At 39.1% G+C, this 14,761-nt stretch overlaps 1 protein-coding gene across 5 annotated transcripts in view; it reads right to left on the bottom strand.

Annotated features, from left to right (window-relative positions):
- The window catches only part of ANKRD17 (ankyrin repeat domain 17), a 178,870-nt gene extending 169,588 nt beyond the window's left edge, over positions 1–9,282 (bottom strand). For 3 of the 5 annotated variants that reach the window (XM_004479686.5, XM_058297163.2, XM_058297145.2), the window contains exon 1: positions 8,442–8,993. In XM_004479686.5, the coding sequence (XP_004479743.2) occupies positions 8,442–8,834 (393 nt within the window). In that variant the 5' untranslated portion in view covers positions 8,835–8,993. Of the gene's footprint in view, positions 1–8,441 lie in introns of all 5 variants that reach the window. The other 2 variants (XM_058297160.2, XM_058297143.2) reach the window with 2 other exon arrangements.
- Positions 9,283–14,761: the final 5,479 nt, after the last annotated feature.

The following is a 14,761-nucleotide window of genomic DNA, read 5'->3' as shown; positions in this document are numbered from 1 at the left end:
AATGATTCTGCTAGGTCTCAATAATGCTAAATAAATTTAGTTAGAAGTTTATATTAATGACCAATACTTAAATGCTAAAAATCATTGGGAAAACTGAATTCTATTACACTGTCAACTTTCCATTCATATAAGTTTAAAAGTTTACTAACTACAACATGTATAAAATCATTTAACTCAATATATATATAGCTATGTTAAATACAGCTAACTTTTCATATTCACTGTGAGGGAAATGTTTTAGACTACTAGAGACAAAGCCACACATAAGAGATACTCAATAAATGTTTGTCAAGCAAATGAATTAACCCCTGTACAGCATCTCACCCTAGTAAAAGCTATGCTAGAGACTTTGAAACAGGACTATTTTAGCTATTAATTGCATATAAGAAAATAAGAAGAGAATGTACATAGAAAAGGAAAAGATGATAATGGGGTCAAAGACTAAACTAGAAATAAATCTGGTACAACACAAACAGATGGTCTTCCTTTTCTTCTTGGGTTTCAGATTTACAGTGACAGGAAAGAGTCCCGAGTTAACGTATATTATTCCAAATTAAAAACTAAAAAACCATTCTTTCCATAAATCTCTCTGAAATAGTTTTCAATCAAAAAGTGCTTAAACTTAATAAAAGACAATTCACAAGAAAAAGACTCAAAACAAGAATTTTAGGATAGGTTTTTATGTCTTCACTTTTGTTTATTTCCGTTATTTTCGGGAGAAGGGGGTGTATAGACAAAAGTAAGATGTTAAATCAAACCAGCTGATAGCTGCTTCAGAAAAGGAAAAAGAAGGAAATGTTCACTAGAGAAGCACAGCTATGGGCAAGTTACATCAATTTACCTGCCTAGTATATACTCTCATATAATCTCAAGAAATGAAAAGTTAACTTGTTTTCAAAATTGAATGCACTCTGTCTAGTATACCCCAGATTTTTCTCCATGTTATTTTATGGCTCAGATTTGAGTAACTGGTTAATTTGAACATTAAATAATAAGCAATAAAGAATATAATAAAGTTAGCCAGTAAAGTCTGCAATCCTCCTTGATCATGGTTTCTATCCCTATAAAAGGCCAGAAATATACATACTTTGTGTAGATAGATTACAACATTATTTTAAATAAGAATTATGATTTTGGTTACCTGATTTAATCTTGCCCAACATTGTGGTGAATTTTTACTCCAGAAAACATACGACACTTCTGGCCATTTACCTTAAAAAGGCATATTATTTAACCCTTGACTCATAAAAACCTATTTACTATTTTTAAATCCATTCACAATAAGCTTGTTGTCCATTCCCAGAAGCGCAACTCACTACAGTCTATATGCAAGCTTTGAGAAAGATTTCACCATATATCAAAACTATAAAAACACCAAAATAATACTGGCTCCAGAAGAAATTCCAAAATTACTCTGATTTTTACATTTGTTCTTTCCAATCCCCTTTTACTTCTGGTGTCACTAAGAAGTAAAGTTAAAAAGACAGCACATTTAAAAGACCATTTAATGTTTATGAATGTTATATGATGACAGAAAGCAACCTACCTTATGATTTCAATAATTAGGGCTCTATTAACTTGGAGTTTCATTTCTTTGGGAAAGTAAAACTCAACATTTTCCTCTGCAGTAATTAAAACTCCAACTATATTGTTCCACAATTCCACTTCCTTTCATGACTGAATAAAAATAGTTTCCAAAGATGAAAAAGAATGTTGAAGAGTTAAGCATCATAAATCATGAAAAGTATTTTCTTCTGGGTGGCAAATGGAAGGAGATAACTATACAAGGTAGATAAGGACTAAAAGGAATCTTCAATTCATTAAAAACTTGTTTTTTTTTCAAAAGCCAAAAGTAATTAATTGAGCTCGGCAGTTTACCACAGATGTTGGTGCCCCCTATTGGTCCTAACAAACACCTAAGTGGTATCAGCAGGCACTACTTCACACACCATTGTGAAGTGAAAACTTTTCATCTATGGTCAAGTTACAAGGAAAAATTACAAGGAGCCTCATTACATTCACATTTTCTGACCCACTAAATTATGTTTATAAAAACACAGAATAAACTGCTCTCATAAATGCAGTTACTACACTCCCTCAGGACATAAAACTGTTTTCCTGATCAACTGGGTTACATAATTGAATACCAATAGAAATTTTAATAGTTTAGTGAATTTCTGAAAGTTAAAATGTGCTGCTTTGATATCAATTATTGAACACACAGAACTTTCACAATACTCTACTAATTTCAATTTGGATGGTGAAGTTAATAACGACTAGACCAAACTGAGAATTAGGGTACAGCTAAAGCCAGAAGGCTTAAACCTTAAGATTTGAGGTCCCAAATATTTTTCTCGGAGTAAGCAGTTAATAAAGAAATATTCATGAAATATTTTTACTTCACAGATTGAGATTTAACATCATGAAAATGTAGCAAAGATAAGAAGCTAAGGCTAATATAATACACAAGGTGCTATAGGAGATATAAAGATGTATTAGACACAGTTGCTATTTCTACTCCTCAGACCCTACAGTCCATAATAGACTAGATGGAAACTGCTTCATCAATTATGAAGCAAAATATGAAAATCTGAGAGGAAAGTTCATGGCTTTTACCAGAAAGAAGAAATCAATCTTGGACCCGTACTTTATTAAACAGACCTTTTTTGCCACATCACCTTCTTTTATAAAGCAGTTTCCCACCTCCAAACAATCCAAATGAATGGCTGCCACATTTCCCACTGCTGCTATGAGAATGTTTCAAAATAAGAAGGGAAAGAGGGAGGAAGTAGTGGTAGCAGACCTTGCCGAATATTAACATAAGTTGTGCATATATTCTATCAGAGGAGGAGAGAAACAAGAGGAAGAAAAACAAACACTTATAAGTACCTTCCACAAAACCTTGTATTTAATTTCAGGGTATTCATAGCCTCTCCAGACACCAAGTTAATAATGCCTATTTAAAAAGAAAAGGAAATTTTTAATTTCATAAGAGCAGATAACTATCAAAAGTATAAATCTTAAGGGGCAGGGGAAACAAGAGATTGCCTCTAAAGAGGGAAAGAGCCAAATATAAATGCGATTGGTATTGAAGGGCACTTGTATTATAGTTTTCACTATTAAGTTTCATTTCGTTAACAACTGTTATATCAGATGGTGGGAATAATAGGTATGTTACATACATCTGCATCTTTCTGTATTTCTTTTTACTTATTTTTATGAGTTTTTCAGAACAAGAAGAGCGAAAGAAAACCTTGGGATAATCAACTTATCTTAAATGGCTTCCCTACTGCCAAAAGCTATCTTCCCAAGATCTGATCTTGTTTTAACATGACCTGAAATACCAGCCTCAGAGATGTTGCACTCAACATTATACAGCATAGTAAAGCATGTGAGTAAATAAATGAATGAATGAGCAGGCTTGGAATCAACAGATACAGTTTAAATCCCCACTCTGCCACACATTAGCTATGTGATCCTGATGAAGTTACCCAACACCTTTCTAAGCCAGTATCTTTACCTGTAAAATGAAGGTCCCCACTCAATCCCCCAACATTTGTATACTCCCAAAACTAAGACCCACCTTACTCATGATAACCTTCTCATATCTATATTTAATCATTGGTGCATTTTAAAATCAGTGTGTCTTAAAATACTTTTCCTCACCACGATTGTATCCTCAGTATATACAGCACAATGTCACAGCACATTTTAGCTCAAACATTTACTGAATAATGAAACAAACATGGTGGGATCTACTTCAAATATGGTGAGAATGACAATACATGGAAACTGTATTAACTTTACATTAATTCTCAATAACGCTATGAGGTAGCATCTACTATTATCATCATTCACATATGAGGAAACTGAGATGCAGAGAGGTTAAGTAATTTACCCAAGGACACAAAGTTAAGTAGTAACAGATTAAGGATTTGAACCCAAGCCAGATTCCATGCCCTTAACTATTATCTTAACTTGACACACAGTAGGCACTGAATTAAGTATTAGCTTTTATGTTTTAAAATGTAAATATATCTAGGAGGCTCCAAGCTGGATCATGTGTTCAACATCAGTTTAAATGGCTTTCCTCCTAATATCTAGGTAAGATCACCATCAGTAAGAGAAGGAACGAAGACATTAGATTTTGAAATCCAAACTTCAGGTATTTGGCCCTGGACCCAAGAAAGGAGAATATCTATTCCTTCTCTTTGTTTCCTAAATGAATTTTGGATACTCCCTAAGTATTAGTTATTCACTTTTTTTAAAAGGAAAAAAAAAAAAACAAGTACTACGCTTAAGCAGGACAGAAGACAAGTATCATTATAGTAAGGAAAGAATTATTTCTTCAAAGACCTGAATATCTAGTTTACAAACAAATACCACTTCATCAATTAAGAGATAAAATTAGGGAACAAGGAAATTTCTCTGGGCTAACCCGGGATTCTAACAATTACAATGGAGGAACTTTGAAGACATTTTTTCCATTGGGAAAAAACAAAAACAAGAAAACTCAGAAATGAGTTTAAGGAACACAGCCTAATTCTGAAATAATTTTTCTTTCACCCTGACTTGAGCTCATTCTCAACTCTAATTCTTTTATGTCTGCAGATTCTCCCTGGCCTTGTAGCCTTTCGATACTGAATGAGTAAGTCAGGACTAATTTATTTACTGGCTCTCCTTCTATAAAATTTCTTCACTAGGTTTGTCTTAAATTTAAAGCCTCAGGTTACCTATAAAAATAAATAGAATTCTGATCAATTCCTACTGTGTTTACATTTTATGCATCTTTAACAAAAATGTTACTTTTTAATTTAAGAGAGTACCTTTTCATAACAAGTTTTTCCCTTAATTTCTGCTCTAGGAAACATTTTTCAACTATATTTAAAAATGCATTCAGTGCCTACAACTGCAAGCAGAATTGCATCCATCATCCATGTGGAATCTAAGCCCCCTCTTGATATAGAGGCGGAGGGGACATAGCCATCCCAGAGTCCACCGGATGAACGAATAGAGTATGGATTACTGATATTCTACTATGAACTATTGAGATTAGTAATGGAAGAAACTGTAGCACTGACGTGGAGAAAGTAGCCACGGAAGCTGCTGAGGGTAGGGAGAGGGAAGAAGAGATATCATGTGGGGGTATTTTCAGAACTTGGAGTTGTCCTGGGTGGTACTGCACAGACAGATACCGGACATTGTATGTCCTGCCATGGCCCACTGGGTGGACTGGGGGAAGAGTGTAAACTACAATGTAAGCCATTATCCATGTGGTGCAGCAGGGCTCCAAAACGTATTCATCAAATGCAATGAATGTGCCATGATGATGAAAGAGGTTGTTTATGTGAGAGGAGTAGGGTAAGGGGCGTGGGGGGTATATGGGGACCTCCTATATTGTTTGAATGTAACATTTAAAAAAAAAATAGAGAAAAAAAATGCATTCAACAGAATGTAATTTTACTTGTGAAATAGAATACTAACTCTTTCAATTTCAACATCTTTTCTGGCTATTTTCAAGTAAGTAATTTAACCTGGTCCACTAATTTGAAAAGAAAAGTGCATAATGTTTTTTTTTACGTTAAGAAATACACTTGTCTATTTTCAATATTGGTCAGTCATCCGCTGAAAGTGAAGACAATTATGCACTTTCAATGTTATATCTATTATGAAATATTGATAAGAAAAATACCTACTCTAATGTTTCATAAAAATTATTCTCTTGTTCTTCATCATTTAAAATAAGGCTTTTGTTTAAATTTCCTTTCCTTCTACTTTTTATCTTTCAGCAGATATAGAGAACATCCAACTAGCATTTCTTCATAGCAATATTTTTTATTAAATTACCTTTTTTTTTTAGGTAATCCAAAACTATAACCTTTCATATTCTTTTTTTTTTTAACTCTTGGTGATTTTTATTGGAGGAATAACCTCAAGAGCATGTTGTCCACAGTTTTCCATTGCATAGCCTATAATAGAACTTAAAAAAAAACTTACATACAATGTGTATTAGACCACAAGATTTCCTAACTCTAGAAAATTAAACTACTGAGCTGTCAGTTAAATGCCCATACAGATGTCAGTAATTAAAAGAATAAAAAATTTTCACAACTCTGCCACTTAGTTTCTAGGACAGTGACCATGTGATCATGAGGTTTCTTTCTTTATTTTGGTCAAAAAATGGAGACAGGTCGAGAGACACACTGTATTTCTGTCTGTCTGCTCATCTCTCATCATGTACCTGCATAGATTTTTTTTAATGGTTGTACTTTCTTACACCTATTTCTCCTGACTCATCTTCATAACAAATGACAAGCTCACTGTTTATGCCACTGTGCAGAAGACAGTACAAAGTACATTAAAAATTAGGAAAAAAAACCTCATTGGTCAATGTCAAGATACGTAAAAGAAATCTGACTTAAAAAATTAACATCTACAAACTTAAGTCCATTACACATGATTTAAGAAACTACTAAATTTATTAGGCCAAATTGCAATGGACAAAAAGCTATCTAGGTATGTGAAGTTCCCATAATATTCCAGTAATTACTGCACTCAAGTCTCAAGACTTTATTCCAAATCACAATTTTTGTTGGAGAATTTAAAATTTTAAAAATTGGTATTCTGCTTAAAGCTACATGATTGTGTTATCTTGCAATTGACTGCCTATTTTTTGAAGGGGGGTAGGAAATACAAGGAAACAAATTATCATAAAAGTATACTGTCTGAGCCATTAAAAAAACTCTGATTTCTACTTCTATCACCCTCCACAATCAGTTTCCTCTAAGCCTTGATTTCCTCATGTCTTATGTAAAGGGATTGGACTAGATCATCTCTAGAAGGTTTCTCATCTCTGAGAAGAATAAAGCAAACTGAATGATTATAATTACCAAAGTAAATTTTTTGGAGATAAGGATCTCACATCTTTCTCTTCATTATTTCAAATGCAGCCTCAGCAACCCACCATCCCAAAACCTCAAATTAGACCAATAGAAAATCTATCAGTACAAATCTGTCCTTAGAATTCAATAGGCTAAATGCAGAGTTCATCTTTTTAATATACATCCCTGAATTATTACTTGTATACCTAGTATATAACATCTTCCAATCTGAGGTCCAACTAAGAGGCAAGTCTCAAACCCTTTAAAAGGTGTCTCTATAAAAAAATCAGCTATTTGAACAGAATCCAGAATTAAATAAATACAATTTTTAGAAAAACAGCCTTGGTCCAAGAAAAGATCTCCGTGGGAGGGAATAAATGGGAAAGTGATATCCTGGATAATTCAGTTGTTCTTCCCTCTTGTAACTAAGTTTATAATCAGCCCTGCGCTGTTTTCCTTCTGCTGCCTTAAGTTACTACTTCTCTTCTCCAGATCAAGATTTTCTAGCTTCTATTTCAGGGAGTGGACAAGAAAGTTACAAGAGAGCTGGAAGGGAGCTGGTAACTAGTAAGGCTAAATAACTCTTAGTTTGCTGTCAGTGTGGTGTGTTTTACTGAGCTTTTTGATTAGATGGCCTTCTTTGAGGAAAAAGGTCCTCCAACGCCGCCTGTCTGTAGAACCAGGAAAAATTATAAACAATTATTATGAAACCAGATCACTAGGACAAACCAAGAGGCCTTCGTATTCCAACTCACCACAATCAAGCCTGGCTCTGAAGCAGACACTTTAGCTGCCTCATATTATCTGGAAAACAGCAGGCCCTATCTTAATTATTCCTTAACAAGAAAGCATTAGAAGATACAAGTTTAGAAAATGTTAGAATCAAATATATTTTTCATCTACTGAGTTATTTATAAATGGATATGGATATAAGATCAGTTCATCCAAAATCTCCCAGGGATCCAGAAGTGAAGGTTACTTCGGCAGCCACAGTAGCTATGAAAAAAAAAAAACCTGTAGCAGAACAGTATGGAAAAGTACAGCTTCTCACGTGTCTCTCACATACACAAATATTTAGCTCGGAGTCCATTACAACCTTAGGTCCCCCAAAACTGCTCCCCGCCACCGGACACCTGGGAGAAATTTATCAAAAAACCACTTACTCGTTCCCTAAAAGACCTATTATCTTACTCTTCCCGCTTTGATCCCGCCCCCATCCGTCCCCCGGAATATGGTGGCCCTACAGGCCCCAGGCAGACCTCCTCACCCCCCCGGGTGTGGAAACAGGGAATCTAACCAATTCCCTCCATCCTTAACCTTGTGAACCATCCCAGGGCAACATGCTGCTCACCAACTCTGTGGTTCACCCACCCCCACGTGTCAGCTACCCTCCCCCACATTCCCACACCTCAAGATTTAGGCCGGTGAAAGAAAGAGAGCAGTCAAAAGCCCGACCCCTAAGACGGATCAACCCAGAGCAATCTGCCCCATCCCCTCCCAGCCCCGGCCCTACCCTTTACAGTCCTTTCCTCCCCCCTTCCGTTGAAACCAGGCCCTTGCCTCAGAAACCTCCTCTTCCTCGTCGTCCTCGTCCTCTTCTTCCTCGCTGTTGTTGCTGCTGGTGCCGCCGCCGCCGCCACCTCCGCCGGCGCCGGCGCCGCTGTTGTCGCTGTCGCTGCTGCTTTCGCTGCTACTGGGGGGTCGGCAAGTCCGGTTACGCTTGGCCTTGTGGTGTTGCTGCTGGGGCGGCTTCTTCTTCAGGAGCAGATCGCAGACTCGCACCATCCCACGAGGAGAAGAGGCCGAGCGAGCCCCGGCGCCACCGCCAACGCTGCCGCCGACCTCCGCCGCCACCGCGGGGGGGCCCGCCACAGCCGCCACCGCCGGGGGGCTCCCTTCTCCCTCAGTTGCTGCCGCCGCCGCCGCCGCCGCCGGAACCGTCGCCTTCTCCATCCCCAGGGAAAGAGGGAGGGCGCGGACGGGGAGGGGCGTGAGGGCTACGCTCTACCGCGACTTCGGCCGCACCGGGGCCAACACAGCGCTCGGTGCCGCCTCAGCCGCCACCGCCTCGGTCACCTCTACTGCTGCCGCCGAGGCTCCGCCAGCTCTCACCTCGTCTCGCGATACTAAGGGCGGGGAGCCTGACGATGGGAGGGAGGGAAAAGGAGGGAGCGTGAGGGAGAAAAGGCGGGGGGGGGGGGGGGCGGCCGAGGGGTAGAGGGAGACCCGGGCGTCGGGACACCCGGAGGAGGGAACACTGAAAAGGGTGAGGGAAGTGTGCCTAGGGCGGCTTCCGAAGGGGGGCACGCGGGGAGGGAGAGGCCTGCGATTACTGCCCTAGCGCACGCGAGCGCCTAGATTTCTTCTCTTTCCTTGCTACTTCCCCCACACTCAACCCTTCAGCCCTCCCTTCCTCCTTCCTCCCAGTTATTAGAACGCAGCCGCAGGCGGAAGTGCAGGTGACGCCATCAGCCGTCGCCTGAGCGCTGGCGCGCGGGTGACCGAAAGGCGAGATCGGTTTTGAGGGTCCGGGTCCGGGCTGGGACCTGGGTGGACAGGGTCTCCGAGTGTGGGTAGTGCTGTTTTATGTGGGTCGGGCCGGGAGACTGGAGTAATTGGCCCTTTGCCCTTGTGGGAAAACGGTGCGGAAGCCTGGTTCTGACACTGTTAGCGGGTGGCAGCGTCGGCTAGATCCGGGAGGTGGGGCTTTTTTCCGGACTGCTGTACGTAGCTCTCCCTTTATTCCTGGCCATTTTTTCTACCGCCAAATTGTGAGTTTAGGGCTTTGAATTTTGAGAAATGGCGTCGTGTAAGAGAAGAGTCTTCTCTGCCTAAGTTTAAGTCTTGGATCTTACACTTCATGACCGTGAGGTTCTTGGTGTAATGTGAAGTTTCTTGGTGTAATGCGAATTAAAAGTTTCCAAAGGGGAAAGAAAAGAGAGTAGTAAGCGAGACTTGTACCAGACTTTGCAGACGATTCACTAAATGGCCCTGATTAGGTTTTCCACCGCTCACTATTTCAGTTTTCATCTGTGAAGTGTGCATCGTTAACTGGTCATTATTGTCATTATGCAGCTCTTGGAAGGAATATTGTTACGAGTATCGTGAGTTGATTTTTAGATGTCTGAAGGACTTCCAGAACTTTTGAAATGATAGGGTAGGTCATTGAATTTATATCCTGTGATACCCAGTTCTGGTCTAGTAGGAGCACAGTGGCATAAGGAAGTAATACAAACATCAAAGGCAAATGTACTGGCTGAGAAACAAGATTAAAAATGCATCTCAGTTGACATAGTTGCCATTTTAAAACTGCTAATGAATGGGGGGGGAGGCGAAAGTCGGGGGATGATGGATTCCTCTAGGTTCTTGGCTATGTTACATAAAAAAATTTAAGAACATGCCGGTTTAGTTAGGCCAGTAGTTTTTTGAGAAAATGGGAGAATAGAACAGAAACTGGAGAAAATAAAAGATTACACATTCTCAGATATTGGTTCAGGCATCTCTAGGCAGAAGAAGGGAGATTTGACTGTGTGATTACCTTTTAAGCTATTCATTATTCCTCCTCTTGCTAATGTTTGGGGGAAGGGCCCCAGCTGTTTGCTGTTCTGATTGATTACCCCACCCATCAGCTCCCCAGGGGGTCTAACGGTGAAGCCCTTGAGGGTATCCAGCACTTTCCCTAGACTCTGGATGAGCTATCTTGTTCCAGTATCGTTCTAAATGGGGTTCTAGTGGGGTCCTTCTGGCAACCTCCTTGATGGTTTCAGGGAGTTTCCAGGCGGAGGGGGTGGGGGCAGGCTTCCATGGCCACGTGTTTTATGGCCATGTTTTCCTGCAAGATATTAGACTCTTCTTCCCTTTTCCTAAAGAAGCCTGCCTCAACTCTGCCTAGAGAGTTTACACCCTTGTACTTGGGGGCTGGGTGCGGTGGCAGGATGCTGAAGTAAAGTATCATTCTTCTGTAACTACTTCCTGCTGGTTAGGAGGAGTAGGCTCTACCTGACAAAGTATAAACCCTCTTGGTAGGCAGAGTGGGCATTACCATCCCAGAATCCTCTAGATTGCGGAATGCTTGATGGACTAGAGTAGACTTACAGTTATTCCGCTATAGATTTATTGTGATCCTAACAATGGAAACTTATTGAAATGGAGCCAGTGGCCACTGGAGGTTCTGAGGGGAGAGAGAGGGAAAAATAGGACAATTTGGGCACATTTTCAAGACTCAGGAATTGTCAATGACATTGCAATGACAGATACAGCCCATTGTATAGCTTGTAATAATTTACAAAAATGTGCGGGGAAGAGTGTAAACACAATGTAAACTATAATCCTTGCTTAGTGGCATTGATCCAAGATGTGTTCATCAGTTGTGGCAAATGTACCCCACTAACGAAGGATGGTGATATGGAAAAAGGTGGGAGGGCTAGGAAGTAGGGCACATGGGAATCCACTATATTTTTATGTAACATTCATGTAATCTTAAGTTTCTTTTAAAAAAAATTAAAAGTATAATAAAAATAAATAAAGCCCTCTTGCTACTCTATCACAGTTGGGGGAAGATGAATCTGGCACTGTGGGTGGAGCTCGATGAAATCCCTGCATGGCTAATAAGGGGCAGATTCTGGAAGAAATAAACTGAGTTAGAATTTAAGACATATGGTTTTGCTAAAAGGATAAAGAAGATGGTGGTAGACAGGCCAAAAAGGGGCTAGTCATGTAGCCATGACATGCTGGACCACGAGAGTAAGAAAGCCAGGTATCTTCAGAGGTGCATGCTCCCAAACTTGATGAGAAAGTCTTTTTTTTTTTTTTTTTGAGTTATTTTATGCTGTTGATTAACTGTGGGGAGAGATTGTGGTAGACAAGCTGGGCTTGTTATAAATTGCCAACCCCGCTTTTCCCATGGCAGTAGTTATGCTTAGGACCTATAGGAGAGGCACTACTCTGGATATAAACTCACAAAGACTGTACAGGCAACAATTAGACAAGCATATGGCAAGTAAAGACAGTACTTAAGAGAGTCATTTCTTTTTCTTATAAGTACTTTCATTAACTACTTATAAAATGAATTGTTTACCAAGACTTTTAACATGTTCAAGACCCTGCGTATGGTCTAGAAAGGAAGAGGTATCATATCATCAGATAAATAGGTATAGCGCTTAGTTAATGCACAAGTTCCTCTTTGAGCTGCAGTTAGTAAATCTAAAGCTCCAGGTTTGCAGTTACCTCTCCATGGAGCAGGCCATAATGCCAGTTGCGTAAGTTCTGCTCACGTCACTCTGGTAATCATTGCTCCACTTGGTATGCCCTTCACACAGCCAGCATGCTTCAGCACTGTTGATCCTAGACAGATACTAGGAAGGTAAGGATCCAGTATTTCACCAGCCTGGTACATAGCACCTGTATTAGCCAGCCAAAGGGGTGCTGATGCAAAATACCAGAAATCTGTTGGCTTTTTAAAAAGGTATTTATTTGGGATAGGAGCTTAGAGTTGCCAGGCCATAAAGCATAAGTTACTTCCCTCACCAAAATCTTTTGCCAATGTTGGCAAAATGGCTGTCAATGTCTGCCCGGGTTCAGGCTTCCTGGGTTCTCTTCCCTGGACTTACTTCTCTTTCCTCACAACCAAGTTCCTCTGTGTATTTACTTACCGGGCCTCCACCTCAAAACTCCAAATTCCCTTCTTTGTGGTGCAGTTTCTTTGGGAGTCCCTGCCCCTCAATGTCCTATTGACATAGCCCAATCAAAGCCTTAATCATTATTTAATGAAGTAAAAGTAAAGCCTCTGAATCCAATACACTCTAATATACCCAGAGGAAAAAGATCGGTTTACAAACATAATCCAATATTTCTTTTTAAATTCATCAATAACATCAAACTGTTACAGTGCCCTTCGGCACTGTGAAACATAGTCAGTCTAGGGCCAATATCCATTGTATATCTGGCCATTTAGAGCCATGGCCAGATGCTTCAGGAGTCCAAAACTACAAAAAACTCTCCATCTACTTCAAGAGCATAATCAAAGATGTACTGGATACTTTTACTGTTTTAGGGGTCAGTGACCAACCTAGCCAATAACTCAAATGGAGAGGCACCATGCAGGGTATTTGGGCCTGGCTTGAATGCAAAAGAGTTTGACTATACTGTGGTCTATCTCTTTTAATCTTTATATACTTTCTTAACACTTGCAATTCAATGTATAACATATCAAATGGACTTAATTATTTTAGTACTTTGCTTTTTATTCTATACGTTTACCATGATTACATTGATTAACAGGTATTTTACTTGAGTAGCACAGGAAAAATTATCCATTATTTTATGAAAACCTAGGATTCCCGATGGAATCAAGGTTATCTTTCTTTACCACCACTTCAGTATGCAGACTGAGGTGCCCTCTGACAGGTTTCTCTGTTATGTCGTTACTTTTTGTTATTAATACCAATTTAGGTTTCTAATTAATAATGACTTCCTGAAATTTGCCATTTAAATGCTTCAGTTTAGAAGATGCTTTTACAAACTCCTTGTAATTAACCATAACTACATAGACTGTTTACCTTAAAATGAACTTACTAAATTACAATTAGCAATGAATGAAATTTACTTTATCCATTAAAAGAGAGCAGATCTACCTTCTTTCTTAATGTCATTATACATGAACTTATAACTTTCATCATCTTAAAAATTTAATGCATACAATGTTGTTTTATCTTGTTAGTACCCTATAAACCTAGGGAAATGACATTCAAGCTAAATATTTTGAAACTGTGAATAGTCTTAAAAGCATACTGACTGCTAGGTCTGGAATAATTATAATTGTTTATTTTGTTTTAAAAGGTCTTTCCACAGATTTCAAGGACTTTTCCTTCACTATTGAAATTTGCTAATAGGATTATTTTAAGGCTCTTAAAAGTTTTAAATTAGGGATTTACAGGATAAACTATCATTCTTAATTCCCAACCTAGAAGATAGAGTTTTATTCTGTCACACCTCACCCTACCCCCAGAGCTCCTGCAAAGAGAAGGCCCTGGAGGCTGGTTAAGTCAAAGAGCTGAGGAAAAACTTTTTCCCTTTCACAATAGTTTCTATATCCAGATTTCTATATGACCTTTCTATCCTGCTTAGCCTAATTTGGGATTCAGTCATTCTTATTCACATATATAAGTACATAATTAATTTTACAATTTGAATAGAGCTCTTTTAAGAATTTTCATCTGTTAATTTGATATTACTGGGAAATGGGTGTGGCTCAAGTGACTGGGCTCTCATCTAACATTGGGGGGCGTCCCAGGTTCAGTTCCCAGGGCCTCCGGGTGAAGGTGAGCTGGCCCACAGCATGGAGAGCTGGCCTGCGCTGTGAGCTGATACAACAAGATGATGCAACAAAAAAGAGACACAGAGGAAAGACAATGAGAGACACAACAAACTAGCTTGCTGAAGTGGTTCAAATGATTAAAGGCCTCTCTCTTCAGAGGTCCTAGGACAGTTCCCATTGGCTCCTAAAGAGAAGACAAGAAGGGAAGACAAAAGACAAGCATACACAGAAGAATGCACAGTGAATGGACACAGAGAGCACACAGTGAGTGCAGGAGGCAGGGGTGGGGTATAAATAAAATAAGAAATTTGATATTACCATCCCAATTTATGAAGATATACACTGAACAAATAGACACAAATAGAGGGTTAGATACAAAAACACAACTCACGAAAGTTACTTACAATTGTCATTCTTACAAAATAAGTTTAACTATAAGATAACATTTAAAACATCTCTTTGAAGGCTATTTCTAATTAATCTGTGCTGTGACCATGAAGTTTTTCACAGGAATTTCATCTTTAATTATTGGCTTATAATCAAAATGTCTCCAATGCTTTAAAAT

This window comes from Dasypus novemcinctus, chromosome 1 (assembly GCF_030445035.2).
Source record: "Dasypus novemcinctus isolate mDasNov1 chromosome 1, mDasNov1.1.hap2, whole genome shotgun sequence".
NCBI lineage: Eukaryota > Metazoa > Chordata > Mammalia > Cingulata > Dasypodidae > Dasypus > Dasypus novemcinctus.
This window is presented reverse-complemented; position numbering and strand designations above follow the sequence as displayed.